General features: G+C 24.8%; 2 protein-coding genes across 2 annotated transcripts; both read right to left on the bottom strand.

Moving 5' to 3' along the window:
- Window positions 1-1,168: 1,168 nt before the first annotated feature.
- On the bottom strand, window positions 1,169-6,626 carry LOC148232181 (uncharacterized). The gene is made up of 2 exons (XM_088193287.1): window positions 6,287-6,626; window positions 1,169-1,557 (listed from the first exon to the last, which is right to left on the bottom strand). The coding sequence occupies exons 1-2, from the start codon at window positions 6,606-6,608 to the stop codon at window positions 1,331-1,333; spliced, it is 549 nt and encodes a 182-aa protein (XP_088049413.1). The 5' UTR covers window positions 6,609-6,626; the 3' UTR covers window positions 1,169-1,330.
- Window positions 6,627-16,239: 9,613 nt separating this feature from the next.
- LOC148232180 (uncharacterized) lies at window positions 16,240-20,119 on the bottom strand. The gene is made up of 3 exons (XM_088193504.1): window positions 19,456-20,119; window positions 19,258-19,385; window positions 16,240-17,150 (listed from the first exon to the last, which is right to left on the bottom strand). The coding sequence occupies exons 1-3, from the start codon at window positions 19,871-19,873 to the stop codon at window positions 16,953-16,955; spliced, it is 744 nt and encodes a 247-aa protein (XP_088049630.1). The 5' UTR covers window positions 19,874-20,119; the 3' UTR covers window positions 16,240-16,952.
- Window positions 20,120-25,862: the final 5,743 nt, after the last annotated feature.

Below are 25,862 nucleotides of genomic sequence, written 5' to 3'. Positions count from 1 at the left end.
GTATTTAAAATTCTATAATAAATACTGTAACTTTACAACTCACCTATTTTAAATTATTATTAAATATTACTATACTTACAATTTTTTGAGTTTCTTTGTTGTATTTACTATAAATAAATAGTTAGTATTTCAATATTGTTATTATGTAAAAATATACATTTGATGAGAAATACTATTTATCCACCTGGACATATTTTAAACCGATAACTATTTTAGGTTTAACTTACTTAAATATTTATTTAATGCTTGATTTGTACTGTAATTTTTATATATTATTTATTAAGAAAACATTAAAAATTTAACTATCAAGCTAATTATTTAATAAGTACTCAATTAAATACATTTTGTTGTGGTGTTATTTTTATTTTTTACTTTACCATTATTTTTATTTGAGTCCACTGATATGGAAAAATCACTAGAGTGTGTCAACAAAAATATAAACACAATGCCACAAAAAGCTTTTAATAATAAGCTTTTACGATTTACTAACAGTCGTCATTTACTAAAAACGTAATTGTTTATTTTTCACACGATTTTCTATACAAAGATTTAGTGTTGCGAATTATTTTTATAATATAATCTTAGTAACCTATTGTAGTGTCATGCCATCATCATTATTAAGACAGTCATTACCGTAAACGCTAAGAATCTCATGTTTGTAGAAAAGAAAATAATACAAATAAAAAGTAAGGCCTGAATAGCATTAAACTATCTCTAAAGACAATATTTACAAATACTATTTTACTGATAAACTACACATTGTGTGATACTGTTAATGTAGAAGTTTTTTTCAAATAAAAGTAGACAGTATTAAATATGTTTTATTAATATTTTTTAATAAACACTACAATTTTATTAGATTAATAATAAAACATCCTACACATACATACATACATATATGTACATACGTCATGTCATGGCAAATGAAAGTATTATTAAAATGATTATTATTTTAATATGTTTTAATATGAAATAAATAATACATATGTTTATATATATTTACATTATTTAATATATTAAATATACATACATATTTTATGAGGTAGTGTAATAAACTTCTTTTTTACATTTTTATTTATATGAAATACTTCAGCTAAACCTATAATAGAACGCAAAACTTTATTAACAGATACATAATGTTGAATAAAAAAATAAATAAAATCTGAAATTAATGCATTCATATCATATGGTTTATTGACTATTTTACTAATATAATAAATATTAATTTATTTATTTTAATACTTACAACCATTTTGGTTTCATTTATTGTTTCAGTCACTAGGTTAATTTTTTCACCGTTGTCTTATAAATTAACATGATAATTCATTTTTTAGTGACCACCAATCCTTAAGCCCATTGTTGCAGCAAATAAAGCGAAGAAAAATCCTGCCAATCCCGTCGATCCCGCCAAAAGGACCAATCCTCCCATCATGAGGGGAATCAGAGTAAAAAACTTCAACTTATATGCAATCAGAAGTGGTAACATGTACTTCTTGTACTTCTTCAATCTTCCTCTCGCCTCATTCACTGCGGTTTTATCCGCTTCATTGCCAACATCTGTGAAAAAAGGTTAATCGTTTTATTTTTATGCATTTGGTTCGATTACAATTGAATTATATGGTAATTGAACAATCGCGGACTAGTAACCACATAAATTATCAAGTTGAGAAGGTTTTTATTTATGTGACTGCAAATTTCGTGGTTAAAAAATCATTTGTTTTGAATCTGTGCAAATATAAAATACGGATGACAGATTTTTATATGCTAAAATCAGCTTCTTAAGTAGATTAGATCGCAAATAAAACGGTCTGGTGACTGGTAATAAAAATTTATGACCCGACTTTATACTTTTAATGTAACAAGAATATTAAAAAAGAGCCAAAGGCGATTTTTAGTTCAGAATAAAGACATAAGATATAATTTTATTACTGGTATAAATTTTCATTAAAAAAATTTAAACTTTCAAGGAAAAAATATATATATTTATTTAATTATAAAAATATAAACTTATAATTTATAATTCTGAAATAAACTTATTTTCATATTAAAGTACTAAATTTGTTTTACATATAAATGCATTATTAACTATTAATATATATTTTATTGCAATTTACAAGATGTTTAAAAAAATGTATTGTATAATTCATCAATAAATTGTCTATACAAAAATAAATTTCAGTTTTCTTTATTTTTAATCAATATATTTTTTTTTACTACATAATATTAGCTTGTACTCTTTTCAGAGCATTTTATATTTATATTTATAATTTTTTTATGCCTTGTTTCCTATAAAGATGTCTATTAAAATATTTATGTATAACGTCTTATATTAAGAATTATTAAAAAAAACTCCAAAGATATTATCTATATTCGTAAAATATGATTCAAACGTGCTGGAAAAATATATTTTAATATTTATTATTATGTACTAATTATTTTAGGCAAAATCTTAACTTTAAAAATGAAATACTTTAAGACTAAAGGTTATAAGTATTTCGTCTGAAATTTAAGAAAAGAATTAATAATTTATAATACATTACTAGCAAATTAAATTTTGTTTTAATATTTTTGCAACAAAAATAAAATTTAAAACTAAAATTAACCGCTGTTTATATAAATCACGTATTTTTAGAAAATATTTAAAAAAATTTTAATTACAAAAATTATTTAAAAATGACAATACAAACACAAATTATACTAAATTTCAAATAGTCATTATAGCAAATATACATTTTTTGCCAAAAAAATAATGAAGAGAGAAGCATAGAATATTTAAAACTGAGTTTAAAGTTTGCTTTAAATGAGAGTAACATACTAGGTATAATAGTTTCGAACACTATACTCATTTATAATACAAATAAATATGTATTTGCAGTACTTAGTTAAAAAAATATAAGTGTTGATATTTATATTATGTTTCAATAAAAATAAAAATTCAAGAACTTCAACGTATTATTTATTTGCGTATAAAGAAAGCATGATTTTTGTACAAAATTGTAAGTTTAATATTAAAAACTTTTAAAACTACACCTCTATCTGAATATGTATGTTTAAAACCATTAAATTATGTATAATAATACATCTCTTTTAAATAGTTCCATATGTTCCAATAAACATTTTTTGCTCAATGATTGAATATATGTATAATATGTTATAAACTAAACTGTTTATTAACCATTTATTTTGTGTAGTTAAGATAAAATAATTTGAGTATCTAAATTTATTTCAATAACAAATGCTTGTTTACGTAAAGATTAAATATATAAAGAATTAAATATTTGTATCCAATTGTATGTTTTCTTAAGAAAAAAACTTACTGTCAATTATCAGGTTCACTAGATAAAATAATAGTTTGCTCGTCTTTTTACGCCTAAATCTATACAAAGCAATTTATTTTTTGCGAAAATCGAAGAGCAATTTGGCGATTTGGTTTAGCTCTTGTTGTCCAATTGACATTTTATTATTTTCTTCTAATATATAACAACAAAACATAAATAAATGCATTCGTGATGCTCTGTTTGACGCGAAAATGTCTCATTTGTCGTGCAATTGAAAATGTGAAAACGCACGCGAAACACGAGCTTTTATTAAATTTCTATGGATTTTCAATAATGCGAGTGATAATACTATTAGGATAGAGAAAGCAGTTATTCGATGAAAAAATAAAAAGATAATATCACGAGAACGATTTTCCTAGACAATCATGACATTTTATTATAAGAGGTATGATCAATTGTTCGATATAATAATAAAACTTATTCTTCGAGAGAAACAGCTTTTGAGAGTTTATATATTATTTTAAAACATACAATTAATAATTATAAAACTATGATAGATCAATAACAAAAAAATAGTATGCTTCAGTGACTCCATAATATAAATTTAATTGTGTAAATGCGAACATGCCATAAGAATGTTCATTGGCCATAACGCCATTATACACTGTTACAGTATGATACGTTTATAATTTATTACGCTCACCTATTGATATAATATCGTGATAAAAATAAAATTTTATTTGCATTGTTCAAAAATATATTTTTTACGATATTTTCTCTACTTAAAATTCAATAGATCCAATTAGATACAAAATATAACACATTCAAGTGTGATGTTTATGACTTTGAGTCGTTTTCAAACAACGCTAATGGGAGCTTTTCGCACGCAATATCGTGTCACGGAATTCGAAAAGCCTCGACTGTTCAAAAAGTTTACGGTTAACTGATAATTCGACATGGTAAAGTTTAAAATTAAAATCGAAAACCGAGTTCACTTTTTATATGACTTGGAAGGCATACGCATGTAAAAAAAACATTTGAAGAGAAATTTCGCTGATGCGTACGATTTTTAATTAAATCCATGTTAATTGATTTAAAAGTTTATAAAACATACTTCTTTGACTATGGATTCTAAAAAAGAATAACACCATTAATATTATAAACAGTATATAAAAGTTCTGTTATTCAATATATTCCGATAAGATATAATAAAGTTAATTTCGTGTAGTATATATATACATATTTTTTAATATATTATATTATACGTATAAAGCAATTTTACGGTATTAAAAATATTTAAATAATGACCGTGTAATCATAATTCAATACAAAGACTGCTATTCATATTACACAATATTTCCGTTATTCATCATATAATACAATAATGATTTTATTTAGGAAGAAATTTTGATTGATGTTATCCAACGTCATTTATGTAATGCGCTCTAATATACAAACAGTTGTTTTGAACCTATGAGACTCTCCGTTCGAGATTGCTTTAAGCTTTACCTGAACCCGTACAGCAGATTCGATCAAATAAATTAAATCGAATTATTGACGGACTGAGATCGAAATCCATAACCGAATCGACAATTATACGGTTCGATTTAGTATCGAGGGCTTCACAATCATTGATTCGAAAATATGAATATTTAAAGTTATATATATGTAAATAATAAAAAAAACTATTAGAATAAAGTGTTATAAGAATTTAAATATTTGGGATAAATAAGTACAACAGTGTAAAAGAATTTTTTTTTTCACAAACAATGAGATAAAGTATAAAATAATATGATTTAAATGTAATATTTTACGTTGATGGCAAATCTTTCTATAAGGTCATGTTTTTTAAAATAAATTTTTGTTATTGAAAAACTTGACGAGATATACTGTCTATTAATTTTGCTTTGAAAAGATATTTAACAGTTGATTATGATCTATTGTGATACGTTGTATATGTCAAATTAATCTAAAGATGAGTTTTAGGGTGTTAATAATATTGATTTATAAAGTAAAAAAGGGATTATTTTTATATGTATTTTTAATCGTCCATGTCATATTTTTACGGTTATGTACGATACGTAGCTATATATATTACAACTCTAGGATTTTACTTGTAAATATCGTTTTTACATACGGATTTATTATTCCGGTTTATGTTGCATGTTTTTAATTGGCAAAATATGTAGTTTTAGTAATTTGACAAAGGATTTACGTAACAAAGCTTTTTTGGATTTCACTCTAAAAACAAATAGACGTTTTATGTATATAAACCAATACATTATATAGAAAATATCTATTGACAACTTAAAAATTTGTATGTAATTTTATTATACATTTAAAGTAAGTGATCTTTATTTTTCATAAAGCTGAAACCTTGCTGTACAATGATTTTTTTATATTTTTGTTGCAAATTTTATTTAGTAATAATTATATAATCGGAGGGGGTGTTAATGGAAGGGGATTTGAATAGCGTTTTTTAATATCACGTGTTGTATATTTTTGTAAGCGATTATTTTATTAAATGACAGTACTGCAGTAGTGTGATTTAATCGATTATAGATCATTTTTATGTCAAAAATATTGTTGTACAATAAAATCTATAATAAACATATATAAATAATATTACTTAAAATATTAATTTAACTATCTTGTATATAAAAAATATTATGATAAAAATATATTCTAAAAGAGCCATTTTAAATAAATCGAGTCAGCTTAAAAATAGTGTAAGTAAGCTCTTAATTGGATTTAATTGCTATAATTGATTTATTGAAGCATAATCATGCTAATAAAAACATAAGCTATAAAAATTAATTTAATTCACTTCCTCTCATTATCTCTGCAAGTGTGAATAAAAACGGTTAAACTAGAGCGTTTATAAGTATTTGGAGCGTAATAAAAATCGACCGTGTCAATTAATGCCCATCGGTTGACCTGATCGTTGAACCATCGATTTGTGCGCAATCGATTTAATCTGATTAAAAAATATATAATTAAATAAATACCTAATATCCTTCTCGTTATCCTTGAAGAATCACTTGAATCACTCTTTTCATATTTAAAATTGTTTAAATGTTGAGTGTAGAACGTGTTGTTGTAAGTAGTTATCCTATCGTTGATCGGAATCGTTCGCGGTTGATAAGTATCCTTAGTTCCATTCCTCCCCATGATGAACTTTTGCAGAAGCTGCGAGTCTATATAAGGTCTTGATGTTGTCGGTGCAATGTAACTTTTCGCCTTGAAACTCCAGTCTTCCGCCTTGGCCATGTTGATGACAAGGACCAGCAGGATATTGAGCAAAGCCGGCTTGGGTTTACGTCGCATCATCGTCGTATGGTTGCGCAACAAGTGACGACTTCTCTTTCTATTGGCGACGAAGGCATGAGCGCGTCATTTCACCGAAGCGATCGAAACGAAACTGGAAGATAAATGAGCGTTGATATTGTTTTTATACATCGATGGCGCCGTCGGTTGAAATCGAGCGTGGATATGCCGAAAGTTCCCGTATCCACATGTGTATCGACCCTTTGCCGATGGTACCGATATTTGAGACTGGTTGTTACACTCCACTAAGTGCTATTTCGTTTTCTTAGGTCCTCATTACGTTTTCACCTGTATGTTTTTCGTTATAGATTGCGGGTGATTTAGCTGCTTGAATTGTATGTTATTTGGACCGCTGGGGAGGCGGAACGGCCATCGGTGCATAATGCAAAATGTTATGTACGAAACAGTCCAGGCTGGCCAAGTGGTCGTTCAGATTTCATGCTTGGATGCAGCGATCTGTCACAATTTTCTGCCAAAGGTGAGCGTTTACAAGAAACTTCTTGGTGGTGTACTAAATATAGTCGCGCCATCTTTCACAGTGAAAACTCATCATTGACGCTTGCTTTTTCTGCTGCAGTTTAGAGATAACATCGTCCATTAATAGATACTTTCATTTTTTAATAATCTATTCTTCTACATGTAACATTAAATGCCATTGAAGTTTATGTCATATATATATACCGTTATTTCTTCAGTTTCTATCAATTTTGTCAAATCATAACAATTTAAAAAAAACTGTTAAACATACAATCAATACATATACAATACTCATACTTAAATGAGTAAAATTAGCTCATATTATATTATATATTACAAACCTAGCTCTATGTTAATTATTAGGCTTAATATGTATTCACAATATTAAAAAACTATTAAAATTAGGTGAAACATAAAATATATAAAAATAAATATATCAGATTTTTATATATTATATTAAAAAAATATTAGAACGGCTCATATTGATTTTTCTCCAGGATAAGCTTAAGATATTAATATTTTTATTTTATTTGTATTCAACTGAATTAACTTTTATAGAACGCTAATTTTAATAATATAATTGATTTTACAAACATAACATTAGAAATAATATATGTTAGTGATTTATAACCATTTTCCTGTTTACAATTTTGTTAATAGCTACAATTTAATAAAAAATAAATATATATATAAAACGTTACAATTTAAATAAAAAAAAAATTAAAAAACTTTTTACAATTTCAGTGCGAGAAAAAAGAATAGATTCAGTGATAAATTAGGTACATTTAGATGAAGATATTGAATCAATAATGTATTATTAAGCTTTTAAAGCAATGTGTGTTCATTGCCTAATATTTAAATTTAAATTTAAGGTTAATTTTATCGTAATTTCCGATTTACAAGATGAGTAGTATAGTATAAACGCGAAATCTTTTTTAGTATTTTCTGATATGAAAATATTTTAGTTTAGTATAAAATTGTTGCTTAAATTAATTTTTACCTTTATTTTAAATGACTTGCAATTAATAAAAGGTAATTTTATTGGTGTTAAGATGCTTTATAGCTTTTTCTCGGTCTAAGGGCCGCTTTAGCAGCAAGCAAAATGAAAAATAATCAATGAATCTACATTGCTCAGAATCAAATTATCAGTCAAATATTTACGAATACATTTGCTAGTTAAGCGATTTTAATGAAATCAAAATTGTCAGTGTGATTTTCGTTATTCAATTACAGTATTTTGTAGGAAAATCACAATTTAGGTTTCATTGTGTGTTATTTTTGTACCTAAAAGATTTTTACAATTTTACTTTACTTGTAAAAAAATGTTCTTTATATTAGGTAAAAATTCATGCTATATTTTAGCAATTATAATTAATAAATAGTAACCATGTTATTAAGAAATTCACTGACATAGAGTTCACCGACAACAATTCACCGATCGGTAAATTTGCCGAATATAAAGTTGATAACTGATTATTACAATTGATAACTGATTATTTATTTATTAAAAACCACGTACTTTCTTAGTTTATTATTTCCTTCAAATACATATATTTTTTTTAATTTCCGTAACTAATAAAGCAATTTCAATGAAATTTAAATGAAGGGATAAAATATGGGTTTAAGACGTTTCATCGCCAGCAGTTTATCGTCGGTCGGTTGATTTTTTTATCAACGCCTTAACCCTTTGAGTAGTGAGTTGTAATTTTTACACATTTGTTAATTTATTAGTATATATTTTATTTTATTATTTTTAAATATTTATTTCTGTTGTTATTTATTTATTATTATTAATATATGTTGCATTTAAAGTAAATTATAAAAAAAAATCCGTGATTGTTTGAGCAAATTTCATTTATCAAATTTTTTGACAAAATGTATCCTTTAAATTTCATGATATTGCCATGTACATAAAAGTGATTCTTACTTTCTGATAATAAAATAGATATTGCTATACATATATATAGGTAGTTGTATAAAATAAACGTATGTGATAAATTTGTTAATATGTTAATGTAGTAATAAAATAATAATATTGACGATGAGGTACAAAGTAAAACATGTGTGTATAATTCTTGTACAAAAAAACTACATAATACTTGAAAACATTATATAGATAAAAGCAAATCATAGAAAATTACAACAAATTTAAATTATTTATTTTATTTAAAGTTGGAGATCTCCAATTTGTTTACTATAAAGCCAAATTGTACCGTCCTTTTATTATTTCTTGTTTTTTTTTTGTTTAGACAAATCTAATAGTTCAATGTTGTTAATGCGGAAAATATATTTATTTCTTTTTTCTAAAAGTATTTAAGCAACAATTTTTTACGTAAACGACAAAAAAATATTTTTAAGGCTCTATGTAACTGTTATTTTTTTTTATTGTGCACGTTTTTAATTTAAATATAATATATTTGTGTATTCCATATGTTCCATATGTAGCAATCAATTTTTTTTAAATTACTTTCATATCATTATTTAAAAATAAGTTATTATATCTTAATGATGTTTTAAATACATACAATTTATATTAATAGTTAAAATTCGAAATCTCAAAATATAAATGATCACGTAGATACTTAGGTTAACCTGTAATCTGCTTGTAATAATATTAAATGTTGCAATTTAAAATACCTGTTCACAATAATATAACCATTATCGAAAGTTTTAAAAAGTAAAATGTATCCTGTTTAGAAAAAAAAACTTCATTTCTTTAATTATCAAGCTAATATGACTATCCGGCTAATTATTTAATATGCTTTATAAATCGCTGATAAACGCTAAAAGTGATATGTGTTACATGTTCTTGTCACTTTTATATTAGTAATTTATCACGAGAGTGGTATAATTAGCAAAGTCAGATTCACTATCGGATGATGTTATTCATACACATTTCTGTGTTAGTGAAATTTAATGCAGAAATAAGTACCATATGTGATTCCAGTCATTAAGCAATTTGCAGGTTAATTAACAGTTGACATAAATGTATCAATCTGAGTTTTTATTTTTAAGATTCATTTTATTTTTTACTAGTGCAGTTATTGAAATTAATGCAAAAATAGATAAATATAAAATATATTTAAAATAAATATTTTATTTACATGGTATGGAATAACACTAATAAGTAATATGTACATCAAAACATACTTGAAATATCATGTAGTAAAGAAATATATTTTACAAGAACAAAATAATCTACTAATTTTAAAAATCGTTAATTACAACAAAAACAAATATAACAGAAATATGATAAGTTTTAATTTCTAATTTAAAAGATCGAAAATATTTTAGGCCAGTAACTTTTATTTGTTATTATTTTACTTTATCATGGTTCATGAAAATGCAGTAAAGTATGCTACAATATTAATTTTTTCTGATGTATTTTTCATAAAATTAATTTAGTAAAGAGTAGGTTCTTAGCAAAATTATTGCAGTCTCACTAATGCACCTAATGTCCAATTCTAACTACATTTTGCAAAATAGCCAATCGTTTTTATTTTATTTAAATGTTAGTTAAAAAATCACGTGCACTGGAATTTAATGGATCTTTAATTCGTTAAAAATGATTGATATTAAGATTTATTAAAAAAAATTAAAATGAAGTAATAAGCAGTGACAAGTGTTTTAAGAAAAATGAATACATTGAGAGAAAGTAAGGTCAAAAACAATAGAAAAAAATTTTCGCCTCCGTGTTTACTTTTTTTAGCATAGTTTTAGTTTTTTATAAGATATTTTTTTATAATCGATTAACAAGATTCATATTACTTTCTTGCAGAAAGATATTAAGAGCACTAATATTTTTAAAATATCACAAATATGCTACTTTTAGCAAAATTAATTTAAAAAAAAGTCAGTATACTTATAGTCTTTTTAAGAAAAATATAAATTTTCTATTGCAGTTCAAACGTATAATATGAAACAATACTAGTAGAGAGCTATCGCAAGGTACTGTAGTACAATAAAGTCGTTTGCTCGAATCCCAATATAGTTTAATATAATTTCCTTATTTAGTTTTTTATATTGTTTTCATAAAAGTTTATTATATTTACTAAGTATTATTTCTTGTACTTTATAATACAACTATACAATAGTAAATAATTCTGAAGTATATTATATGTGTATGTTACAGTGAATGTGTATTACCAGTTAAAATATATGTTTACTGGAATTTCAAATAAATCATTATGGAATACATTTTTACCATCACAAATATATTTCTGCTAGTGAAAATATAATTTATTTGACAGGTGCTAGTATTCTTATATGTTGCTTTAAGCTGTCATTTTGTAAAAAAAGTTACACACTGTTAGTGTTGAAAAAGCTTTTCTACACTGTAACAGTAAACAATAAACTGAACCAATTAACTTTTATTAAGTCAAGTTATGTTTTGTTAATTTGTTTAAGCTAGGTTTGGTTCTAAAAAATATGGATCTTTGTATATTTTTTTTTAGAATGGGTTAAAACATTTATTATGCTACTTTGCATATTTACTTTTAACAATCAGCTGAAAAACATATAAATTAAGTTGACATAACAAGTCTAATAAATATTAATAATGTTAGTTATTATAGCAGAATATATATCGAATATTTAAAAAATGTGAAAATATAATGTTTTATTAAATTTGGCAACATGTCAAAACGTTAACCAGACAAAATTTACACACGACGTTAACATTATGTTGTGTTAACATTTTGTCGGAGAGCGTTATGTCACGTTAATGTTCAGTCGGTAACATTATGTCGGTTAATATTTTATTTGTTAGCGTTTTGTCGTGACAACGTTAAATTCTTGAGAAATGGTACAATTAAAAATAAAATAATTTGACGCGAAAATTGTATATAAATAAACAAATTTTTAATTTATTTCTTTATTTTTAAATTTAGCCTAAATTACAAAAAGGTTAAAAGTTGTATTTTTCCATTTAGCAGTAAAACCAAGACAATGTCTTACTTTTGACCATATTTATTTAATAAAAAAATTTTAATTAGATATGTATTATTGTTAAAAGAAACTTCTTTGTTGAAACCCATTTTATAGTAAGAATACTTACTGTATAAGTTCTACGATTACAATTTTTACTATTTCAAGTCAATTACCATCATAAAAATTTGACATTTAAAGAAATAGTTAAAGATAAAGCAAAGCAAATATTTTATTTTATTACTTTTAAATGTAAGTTATACTAAAACTGTAAGTATATTTACCGAAAACGTATTTAAATATCTAAAGGCTGATTGTATTTAACTCTTGACATAGATTTACTAAGCTAAGATCAAAATATTTTTATATTATATTTAATCTTGTTCATAGATTTCTATCATTTTACGTCAATGTAAAAATACTGTAGTAAATGACTAGGTCAATTGTCCAGTAAAAAATAATTTAAATTAAAATGTTGTTATTGAATTACATTAAGGTGTTAAAGCATAATTGAAATTGAAAGTTTTAATTAACTTGAATACTTAATGTAAATATTTAATTAAATTGAAATTATGAAGGTATTGAGGTGCTACGTTTTAATCAATTCAAAGGTATTCGCGGTTATTACATTTACTTTGCGAAATCGCTTTATAACAAGAATAAAACTGTTTGCGGTTTTCTGTCACAGTATAAAAGAGAAAATAAACTAAAATGGTATTGTAAATAATATTTCATTAGCAAAAGTAAAACGTTCACGTACTATATGTATGCATGTGGGTTTTTTGCATACCACATTTTATATTATTTTATTTTAGTTTAGTTTGTCACCGACAAAAAGAATTCATGGTGCCGTGGTTTAGTATGTCGATCTGAAATGTTTGTGTATATAATTTTTCCATTAACGGTAACAAATTATCTGTAATCGAAGCCTCATTATTTCGCAATTTACAGAATTCAGTACACATTTGTATTATGGATTGTTATTCGGTTGTTTTGCTTTTGAATTCGCCGGTGGTAAAACTTTAGTTAAACACGCTTCTTTATGGCTGTATTTTTTTATATTGGATTGTACTATGTTCGATGGTGTGAAAATAAATGTTTAAAATATTGAAATAAGTTTTCATTTTTTATCTTCACCGATTTATATTGAAAGCGGCCTTGATTTCACTTGTACTATGATTTTATCATAAACTTTTGATGGTAAGGTTTATAATAATTCAATTTTAGATTGCTCGATTAGTTTAATAGTAAACTTCTAATTTATATATTAAAGCTTTTGGAACAAGTGTGTATATTGGCAATATCAACAAATGACATGAGTAGCCAAATTACTGACGATTAATCGTGACCGTTAAGATTTTTTTGGTGTCAAAATTTAATTTCGATTTATGGTTTCAAAAAAAGTATACCACTTTCTTCGCGCTAATGTCATATGAGAATATTAAGAAATTATAACCGATATATTATCACGGGCTTAAAAAAATTTCATTAAACATTATAATAATACTAAATTGAACCAGTTGTGATGATACGCTTAAAAAGTTTTATAGAGATCTTATATTGTTTTTTTAATGGTAAATAATTCTATTAATTGTATGATTTTTTCTGTGCAAAAATTAATTTAAAAAAATTTGAAACACATATTTATACATATTTTTAATTTGTGTTTTAATGTGTTTTTCAAATGCCGTTAAAATTAATACTAAAATATTACTAAAAAACTTTTTCATTTATTAAAAAAGACGTTTATATCCAAGTTAAATAAAATACTATTATAATGCCAATTTTTTAATATTTTATTTTATATACATTTTAAAATGCAATTTAATTTTAATGTAATATATGTATACACAATCATAACGTAGATGATGTTTTAAAGAACTGAAAGCAGTTTTGATTTAATAATTATCTTTTAACACTATAATGTAAGAATTAAAACTTTCTATACATCCGGTCATGAATTGAAATTTGCGGTTGTAATTTTTTAATAATACTTTGTTGATATTTTAAAAAAAAGTGTGGTCTATTATGATTTAATAACATAATTAATAATTTTATAAAGTGATTGTACGCGGTAAATATTGCAATTATTATTTATTTTATTTAAAAAAATAGTATTAAATTATTTATTTTTTATAAATTCCAAGAAAAAATGATTGCTATATAATTTGGATAAAAAATAAAAAATTGAAATAACTTTTACGCAGCCGCAATGGATGGCGTATTATTTACTGTATATTATAAAAAAATATATATTTAATTTAAAAAAATAATACTAAAATAAATATGTATGTGTAATATATTTTTTATTTTTTTTATAATTACTAGTTCATAATAAAACATATAAGTTGCCATTCAATGTTTTGTATATTGATTAAGGGTATTTTTTTTTGTTTTTTTAAATTGTTATTGTAATTATCTTACTATTTTTTACTCTACTTATTTATAAATAAAAAAAAAGTTTTCATTTGGTGATTATTATGATTAAAATTTTATTTTATTATTTTCATAATATGTTTGTTATTATTAAAAAAATAAATTGTATTTTTTTTAAAATGTAGTTTTGTGGTTGATATGATAAAAATATAATAATTTAATAAATTAAATTTAGACTATTGTGATCTAACAAGCAACCCCAATGCGTCACTATATTATGACAATACACAAAAAATACAATTCAAGTTAAATAAAAAAATGATATTCTGTAAGAAATAAAAAAAGTATAAAAAGATAAAAATAAATAATTCGAACTGGACCAGCAAAAATAATTTTGCTTTGGAAAAACATCTCAAAATAATGTCTGTAGTTTTGGGACTTATAGTTTTAGAATTTAATTGTTATTTTTAAAAGCAAAAAAATAATGTAAACAATGGTTTCACACATGTAAAATAGTAGTACTACAGTCTTAGTGTGTATTTTTGTTAACATTGTTATTTAGCACACAAACAGATGTGGAACGTTTATATACTTCTGAAAACTAGATTTTTGCAAGAATAATAAAATAAAATATAAATTATACACCAATGATTCGAAGATGCCGAAGAGTTTGGATTTATTTTCCCCATCCTTTTTATTTTCACTCGTTTTTATAGCATTTTGTTATATATATGATTAAATAAAAAAATAACCCTTGAAACCATTTCTTTAAAAAGTTCATTTTAAATTATTTAAATCATTAATTTTATCTACTAGTGCAAGCATGTAAATTTGATGTTCTTTTTATTAAATAAAAATAAATATTTTTTCTTTTTTTTAAGACAAAAACTATATATATAAATATATTGCTCAAAAAACCCGTAGGACTTTAGTGTATAGTCATTTTGAGGAATGGATGAAGGTCAAGGAGCCTATGGCAACAGCCCTAGGCATATTTTAAAATTGCTATAAAATTGGTTTTGTGTAAAATATATTCAAAAGTTATAAAAACCGTTGTTGGTTTGTATACACTAAAATAAATATTATCCATTGGTTATATTAGACTTTTACAATATTATATTATTAATGACATTTTTTGTACTTGGTAAAGAGAGAGTAAGTGTAAGTTCAATTTTGTAAAAATATTTACTATTTTTTTTTATTTTATAACCTAGAAATATTCTAAAATAATAATAGATAATTTTAATATATAAATTTAATTAAATATTATAAAACCACATACTGTTATGTAGTATTATTTTAAACCAAAAACAAGTCTGATAACTTTATTTTCTGTGTCACTAGAATAATCTAGATTCTTTGAATAAATTACAAGTTTTTATAAAGGTATTAGTAAAATATGTTATTATTATGATTGATTTGACATACCAATAGTATATTGACCCTCAATTTGAGAATATTTAAGGCTCAAAAATAATAAATAGATTTGTTATGAACAAATTTTATATTAAGCATTCGTAGATATTAGATTCTTTCAACATTCGTCCTTGTTCAGATCTATTTATTGTGAATATCCGATCAAATTGAACTTTATAAAAAAAGGATTTTTTATTTGAGCTTGACTCTTGTGTTATATTATCTTATTGCCAACATTAAACAATATATCAACATGCTGTATGGTTATTGTTTATTTTCTTTTTGTATTAAGGATAGATGCAATTTATGTGTAGTGATTTCCGGTTCTCTTTTTATGTCGTTCTATGTATAATTGATTTTGATTATTTACCATGTATAATGCTTATATATAATATTTATACCTAACGGGTGTAAAAATAAATATTAAAACCAAAGTATATATCATAAAACACAGTTTTATTATATTATTAACGACTTCAAGTTGTATAAAATGCAAGTAACAATTTAGCCTCATAAAAATAACAATAGTGTTTCACCGTAGAGAAAGAAAATTATATTGATTACCCGTTCTATTCCGTTCATTCTTTATATTTCACATCAGTGTTACTTAATTTTTTGATATATATAAAACGAGCGAAATTTGGGTAATTTACAATATGTTGCACCGATTAATGATAATATACAATCAAATAAAAATATGAAAAATAAAATAATAAGAGGTAGGTAATCATTTCTTACAACTTAAAAAAACATAAATATAAAACAAAAAAAATAATAAAAATAATGACAAGACTCAATTGTATAATAAATAATTAATAAAGAAAAAAACAACTTAAATCAGTCAACATAACAAAAAAAATTGTACTGTCACAAAATAATAAAAAAAAACATAAAGACAATGGCGCATTAAAACTACCTAATTAATAATAAATAATGGAATCACATTCGATTTTATAACTAATACTGTATATAAATGCTTTATTCTAATTCATATTATTTAATAGCATCTTCGTATATAATTTATGGATTTTTTTTATATACATGAAATAAATAAATAAATTAATTGTCAAATGTCGATGGTCAAATCTAGGTAACGATAAATCAGATTTCGAGCATTGAAAGTTTTACTAATATTTAAGTATTTGCTAATATTTAAGATGGACGATAAGAGTTGTAGGCCAATTTTTGGGCAGGTTGATTTTGAGTCGTCGGAACTGTAATGGATCTTCTGTCCCATCCACCACTTGATCCTCCCCCTCCTCCGCTGGACCAGCCATGAGATTCGTGACCTCCACTCTTCTGAGACATGATCTTTTTCAGAGCAATGATACCAGAGAGTAGAAGAGCGATCTGCAAAAAAGAAAACATAATATTTATAATTTAAATAAATATAAACTATGCCAAGATATTGTATACGGTCCACTTTAAACCCTTCGACTCTCACGCAATTTTCATTGTTTCCGCAAACTAAACGATCTTTTGTACATATAAATTTCCCGTTAAAATTCTCACAAACGACAGGTTTTAGTAATTAATATAGAATAAAAAAAAAAATATTTAATCGTTTTAGAGTTGCGCCATAAGACTTTAACTAGTATAAACTATTTATTAACTAAATGTAATATTTTGCGAGATTGCCCGCGTTGTTCTTATTGTGTTAGTAGGGTAACTGTTAAGATAATTTTTGACAATGTTGATTAATGCTTTTATTATTGAAGTCTATTTTAATATTAGTGATTGATGAACGAATCGTGACGAACTAATCGTAAAATCAATGCATCATTTGTGATAATCATAAACATACATATATGTATGTCATATATTGTACAAAGAATCTCACTTTTCATTATAAATATTTTGTCTTAGGAATAGTTGCATTGTGTAATTCATTACCATATAAGTTAAACAAGAGACTACTTATTTACAAGACTAATAAATAGAAACGTGTTTCTTTTTGTAATATTTTTTTAAGTCACTCAAGAGGTCAGAAGTTTTCCGTTATTTTTTAACTCTAGTTTTGGGCGTTGTTGTATTGCTAATAAATTGATCAGTCATTAGAGAGTCAACATGTGTCATGTTCATATCTGTTACGTTATTTAACCCTGTTACACGAACGTAACCGGTTATTATTTTAATTATATACGGTTGCCAAACATTTTTTCCAGTTGAATAATATCTAGTTCAAATTCAGATGCGCAAGTTTTTTTATTTATGTTTTTATCATCGATTGAACTTGAACAACTTATACGGTAACGTGTCCTAGTCGAGGATTTTTTTTAGATCAAAAAAAATACATTACGGTTTATTTCACATGATGGCATAAGTTATTGTGATAGATTAACATCGAATTTGAAGTGTGTATGCAGTGAATTTAGGTTGCGGTCATATAAAAAAAATATATAATAGTTAAAAGGAAATTACGATGCGTTTTTATGAGTAGACCAATACGCAGAGTGAAATTTAACTAGATAATGGTTCAGTGTTTGAATAGACAAAATTATATATACATACCTTCATTACGGTCAAAACAAGTAATTGTAAAATGTTATATTTAATACTAAACGCTTATTTTTTTCTAAAATAAATTTTTGTTGAATGTACTGTAATAATAAATATCTTTTTTTTGTATTTTATATAAGTTATATATTTTGATTTTTTCCTAGTATTTTTCTTATAAATGTAATACAACTATATATTTACTTTCATTTTTTTAAACTATTTTATATAGTATATTTTTATGTATTTCTAATGATTTTTGTGTAATTAAATATTCTAGTGATTATTTTAGTTGCAAGCAATTTGTATCTAAATATCTATGGCTAAACACTTTTAACATTTTGCTATTTATATAATTTAAAACGTATCTTTTATATATTGCTATCTAAATAAAAGATAAAAAATAATAAAGATTACAAAAAGAAAATATTTCTGTAAGACATAAATAAATTCTATAAGAATTTGATTGATTTGAGATATGACATGTAATATGCATTTTTGAGTGACAGATATAATAAACCTGTATTTATTATTCAGTCTTTTTTTCACCTAAAATACAAACACAAATAAATAATGGATATATTTTTAATATTTTGATCCTATTGCACTACTTTATAATTATTATATAATTTAAATTTAAATTTTTAATATATTAATATATTGATTATCATCATCTATCTTTTTTTTATACTTCTTTATATACAAAAAATATTTTATTTAAAATGTTATTTAGGTGTTTTGCTATTTTTTTATATTATATTAGAGAAAACAGAAGCTTATGTAGTCATAATAAAAAATATACGAAAACTTAATTTCATTTAAAAGAATTTTAATTATAAAGATGCTTTTCTAAATAAACATATAAATTTGTTTTTATAAGTTTGTGCATATTTATATTTTTATAATTATACTCTAAAAATTATTTTGTATAAAAAGCATATAATAGAAATATTGATCATACCTTTGATACGATGAGAGCTTTTCCTGCTAAAAGGTACAATCCAGCAATAGCCACAGGAACCATGGCTGCCATCTTCATCATGACTCCCATCATCATCATTCCCATCATTTTCTTCATTTTACCGCGACCTTGACCAAAAAAATGAGGTTAAAAAAAATAATTTAAATTCAATATATAAGTCGCGTCTTGTGCCGTTACCTTCTTCGATGCTGCGTCCCAATTCCTGCGAGTCGAGCTTTGGAAAGTTCACGTGCAAGGTTCTCGAGTTGAAGAAAGCTACGATCCTGTCCATCAACATAATGGAAAGCGTTTCGTCTTGAGCTTCGGCTGTCCTTGGCAACGAGTTTTCAAGTTCATTTTCGGTCACAGCCTTGATGTTCCATTCAGCAGATTTGACCACAAAAATGCCTTCGCCTAAGGGTATTTTATCCAATTTGGAAGCTCTGTCTAAGAATGTAATTGCTTTTTTCTTCAAACAAGGCGTGAATCCTCCCTGAGACTTGTTGCACTCGTCGTATATCCTTACAGCTACTTTTATTCCAGTGGATGTGAAGTCATCTCCCTGTCCCGATACAGTAATAGCCAAGAAGGCGAGACACGCAATTTTCACCAACATTATCGATTAAGCACTAGTCAAGCCGAGTGAAATGACAACGAAAGACTGACAGCTTTTTCTTTTGTGGTGGAGGATGATCACTGGAGCGCGACCGATTGAAGACTGACGGTCCATAACCGTTTTAGGGCATATTTATACTTGGCTACATTTCGCCGGGTGAATTAAAATTATGTAGCCATTATCGTGAGAGAGAATGAAGCGCATTATCTGTGTGCACGTTGTACGTATTCACATACACGACCCGATGAAACAAAAAGAGATAGGATGATGAATGAAAGAGCAAGGAAGAACTTGGCACGAGGTCTCCGGGCTATTCGCATACTGTGAATTCCCTTCTTGCGTATACTATATAGGTACTAGTTAATAATACCTACCTAGAAACCGGTAGTTATTATGAATATTTTTTATGTACTGAAATATTTTAAATATGTGTACTAGTGTTTTATATAGGTTAATAGTCATGAATAATTAACGAAAGCGCGAACGCAGATGATCTGATTAGAGTTTTTTTTGTATTATAAGAATGTGCTTATAATATTGATGATGACATATCTGGGTGGTATTTTTTATATTGAAAAGCGTTTGTTGTGTCCAATTTTTTTATTTACCTGAATCTGCATATCCTGCAAACATTTTATTGTTAGATGTACCACAACAAATATAATATATCTTGAATGCTGATGTCTCATTAAATATACAAAAAAAATATATCTTAAAAGCTAATTATTTAAATACACTTAAGTATATCAAGGTCATATATACATAACTATTGAAATATGTATGACAAAGGTAAATATTTAAGTTAAAATTTATTCGTAGTTAATTAAACGCTAATGTTCAATTATTTATTGTGATAACTAAAGATGAACTGGTAAAAAAATATACTTAATTTATTTAATACTATACCCTGAAGATGCAACATTAATATGTATTCATGTACATATAGGAAACTTAACTAAATATTATTTTTTTTTAAAACGTATACCCATAGTCTTATGTGTAAATTATTTAACTTTATAATTGCTTTGACTATTGAGTTAATTTATACATTTGATAATTTGTCGTGAGTCAATTTTACGTATTTTTCCAAAATTATTCCTCTTGTTATTTACTAATTATTATTATATATTTTTTTGCTTTAATTTATTTTACTACATTTTGTATAGGTATATTAAAATAAAATATTTAAATACTTTTCTATAATTATATATTAATTATTTATTTTACATATTTTTATATATTATTCGGCATTTGTGCATTTTTTTTATATAAATTTAGAGGCTCTCAATATTGTTAATAAAATGAATATAATATATTTTAAGTTATGTTTATTTACTCTAAACTTTTCAATTTATTGATATTATTTTTTAAAAGAATCATTTACACTAGATTAAATTTAAAAAAACTTTAATGTTTTTTATTTATTATTTTTTCAGTTATATATGTAAATATATAACTATCTGGGGTACCTCAAAACAGCGAATGATCGACTGCCGTACATGTACGGCGATACCGTTAAATAATTAATTTTAAAAACATTTTAATTTTCATTACTTAAATAAAAGTTTCAAAATTAAAATATTCAAGATTTATGGAAAATATTTTAAATTTTGTATTATAAACTTTATTTTAATCATTTTTACAGTGACAATAAATAATGCTTAATTATAACTACTAGCAATTTTATAGATTTTCACAGAATTTTTATCCGAATAGTGGGAGCATTATTAAATGTTTATAAAAAAATATTTGATGAACACTATTTACTCCATAAATGCTTATGCAATCATTCTCAAATATAATTAGCATTTGGTTTGTCATTGATTAGGCATACAAAAAAAAAATATTAGAAAGGGTAATATTTATATTATTTTATATAATATTTATTCATACCAACTTATCTTGAAAGTACTGTTAATTTTGGTACTGGCTTTTTTATAAAAATTACGATTAAAGCATATTATAAATATGTAGATCATTCCTTATCCGTATTTAATATACTTTTACGTAAGTGAAATTTAACACAGGTTTGAAATGATCACCTTTAATGTTTTACAACTAAAGAGTTCTGACATAAATAATTATTGTCGGTTCATTAGTTTCTTCGTTGATCACTGACCGTGTCAAATTTTCTTAAGCTAGTAACTGCTAGTCGCTTTCTGTTAATCTGCCATAAATGAATAACATAAAACATGCAGTTATTAAACAATTAAATTAATTTTAAGTCTATTCGAAACTAGATTTTAATACCAGAAATTAATATAATTTTCAACCTAAAATTCGAATCGATTGTTATATTTTACATAAAGCTTTTTTAAAACGGAAATTTTATGAGAATAATGTTTCTGAGCGAACATTACTTACGACGTGTGTGAAGCGTGACACGTGAGATTAAACTTAACCTTAATTCATTTTTTGAGGTTTGAGACTTTTTTACATTTAGTCAAAAATTGCAAAAAAAATAATGCACGTTAATTTATGTATGAAAAAATAACAGCAATTCATAAAACACACACTTTATAATGTATTGTTAATAAATTTTGCATATACATATATTATATATATATAATATTTGGTTATTGAAAATAATTACTTTTGGACATAATTCTATAATTATTATTGTTCTAAAAACTGCAATGATATTTTTTCACAAGAGAGAAGAATCTATTTTAGTCGAGAGATTGTAAAGAAAAGTTTGCAATTCGATTCATCAAATTTAATTTTGTTTAAAAACCGCAAATTGATTGACACGTTTCACAGACACATACGAATATATTATGCTCATCTTTCGGATCATAATAAAACTCATAAAGTTTAATGGATATCGAAATTGAATATATGTAATTAAACCATGATAAAAATAGTATACTTTCTACACATTTCGTTAATGATTTTGGCATGTTTTTTGAATTTAAATTAAATTATTCTATATCTATATACTTTTAATAATTCAGTTGGTCCCACTAGTGTATTACATAAAATAGTGTTTTTATTAGTTTTATATTTTAAGCAGATCAATATTTTATTTGTGTTAGATAATTATATAACATTTTAACATTAGAAACTAACACATAAATGACTATATATCACTTAAAAGTAAGCTCAAAAATATTTAAATATATGCTTATTTTAAAAAAAATTCAATGCAATACCATTTTTAAGAATTTTACTTAAACTAAAAAGTCGAAAAAATCGACTTTAACCATACAAAAAAACTTTTTTTCAAATCAGCTTTTTTCACAAAGAAAAAGTGTCTATTCTGATTTTAATTTGTCTTATATTTTTCAATAAGTTTGTTTTCTAAATATTGTCTTGTCTTGAAACATTTTTTAAATAGAAATATACCTAAATTTTTATTTTAGTGTTAATAATGATTATGTTTAGGAGAATATATTAGGTTTGCGCTGAAGATTATAAATAATATTTTTTTTCAGTATTTAAAATAGATTTGGTAAAAAATGTGTTTTTTTTCACAAATAATATATCAAGTGTTGTAATTATTAAAAAAAATGATATAACCTACTTAATTATTTTAATACCTACTTGAAATGTGATATAAAAACGCATACATAAACTAATAATTTTAAATTAGTTTGTAATTTTAAATTACACATAAATATTGTAGAAGAAAGGCAAATCCATTTAGTTGTATCCATGTATTATGGATTACGGAAACATATTATCATAAGCGATGAAAGTGCTTTTTTTTAAACCCAACTTAAAACTAGACGCCCAAAAAATATAGTACGCATCGTTTGGTCTAAAACACTTTCCCATTTTCACACGCAAGATTTTCCTTTAGCCTTAAGAAGTAATCGGCCGATTTAAAACCACGATTGCACGCACGCTTTGAACCCACTAATTTTAGTTTAATAGATGCTCCTCAGTGACACGAAGTATACAACATAGAAACGAGGGTCTTACAGATAGTTATATATCTATCAAAAAAACTTTTAAAATTAATAGTATAAAACCATCAAAGTATATAATATAAAAAAATAGAGACGACAGTGTTAGATTATATTTTTATTATAATAAAGGTACAATTAATGGGAAATTAAGACGTTGATTCATATCTCATTCTCATTCAAAAGAACAATTCGTTAAAAATGCTTTGCTCCATAATATATGGCCTAAATTCGTTTAAAATAATACCTAAAATATTGCCCGTGCGAACTATTCGAGTGACCATCCTTTGTTTCCGTCACGTATCGCACAGCACACATCAAATAATTGATAAAGTACCGGGAGGTACACTATAAGATTTTATTCGTATAGTTTTTTTTTCTCACCGCAGCAACACGGAAATGATGATCTTTCTCTGTGCCACATAGACGGTAAGTTCTTTCTTCCGAAAAGCCTACATATATTTTGCAGTAAACTTTAAACTGACCCTAGACAACTCTGGTAAAAGTAATCAATGCTCTTTGATTGAAACAATCAAATTAATATGCATGTGTATGTTCACTCACGATTTAATTTAAATATATGTATATTTTTAAGGAAATGTATTGTTCCTCTATGTTTTTATTGATGTAAAATTACACGTACGTTTTCATATATTTTATTACACGTCAATGACTGGTACTAATATACGATATTTTGTTGTAGTAAGACGCTAGTAGAATAAATGCAGTAAAATAACCACAATAGGTGAACTAAATAACTAATATTATTAAACACAATGGGAGAAAAAATACAACACACACGCATAATTATTGCTCAAAAAGGAAATTTACTTTCCATGGTTTAACTGAGGACAATACTGAGTACAAGACTTATAAAAAGTAGAAAATCATGTTTTAAAATATATATGCGAGAGATTTATCTATTAAATACTTTTAAGCCATGTTAAAATTGCTTTGTAATACTTTTAAAAAATTCCTTTATTTATTTTCAAAGCTTTATAAATTTTGTCAACCTATAAATAAGTTTCATGGTTTTAATATCATATAAGTTTTTCACTGATCCTTATTTTTATAATTTAACATACTCGATTTATAAACGAATATTTCAAAAATAACCTCACAAAATTAATTGATAAAACGCCTAATAAAACAACTGTTTACTAAAGTTTCTTAAATGATTTTATTAGTAACAGAAAATGATCTGATCAATGATCTAACAGCAAAAAAAATATTAAAAAATATATACTACGTTATAAAGCAGAGAATATATATATAAGAGCATCAAAACTCTTTTACGATAGGCTCTGGTGTCATGGAATTTGCAGTTTAATAAGTATAGAATTTTTGGGGCAACTCATTCGTTTTTAGCTTGCTTGCATCATGAGATATAGAGCTTTGAATTTATCTGTCAGATACAAGACGTTATATTGCATACCATAGTGTAAGACTAAATTTTGTGAAATTGTAATTCTAAGCAGATCTGGCATAATATTAAACATATCTGAAAAATAAAATATTTATAACTATATAATAACCCATATTACAGTTTTTAATGCACTGGTTTTATTTTTCTAAAAAACTTTAAATAAATTAAATCTGTAGCAATTTCACATGGTGCGTAAACCTAATTAAACACCCGTGTTATTATTTATAAAAAATATATATAAATTAATTAAGAAGATCTATTTTTAAATTAATATATTATATTTGAGTATTCTGCTGTACTTTGTTTAAAAAAAAATTTCATTAAACTGTAATTTTATTTAAGTATTCTAAGAACTGCTATTATGTATTTTAACGTATGAAGTATTTATCTTCACAGAGCATAGTTACTTTAAAAATAGGTTAACTATTTTTATGTATAGTAGGTTACCAAAAAATTATAACAATAGTAAAGTAAAAATACTGTGGCTTCAATATTTTATCTTAAAGGCATTGACATCTAACTAGAAGACACTCGGAAAAATATTTGTATCATACCCTAGCTTAGTAAGGCTAATCTAAATTAAATTTTTACTTAGTTACTCTTTATGACATTTTAAATATAAACAATATTTCATCTACCCTGAGCTATAAATACA

Source organism: Plectrocnemia conspersa, unplaced genomic scaffold (genome assembly GCF_051122295.1).
Source record: "Plectrocnemia conspersa isolate PC_06_02 unplaced genomic scaffold, ASM5112229v1 ptg000009l, whole genome shotgun sequence".
NCBI classification, from domain to species: Eukaryota; Metazoa; Arthropoda; class Insecta; order Trichoptera; family Polycentropodidae; genus Plectrocnemia; species Plectrocnemia conspersa.
The sequence above is the reverse complement of the archived record's forward strand: the minus strand, read 5'-3'. Positions and strand labels throughout refer to the sequence as shown.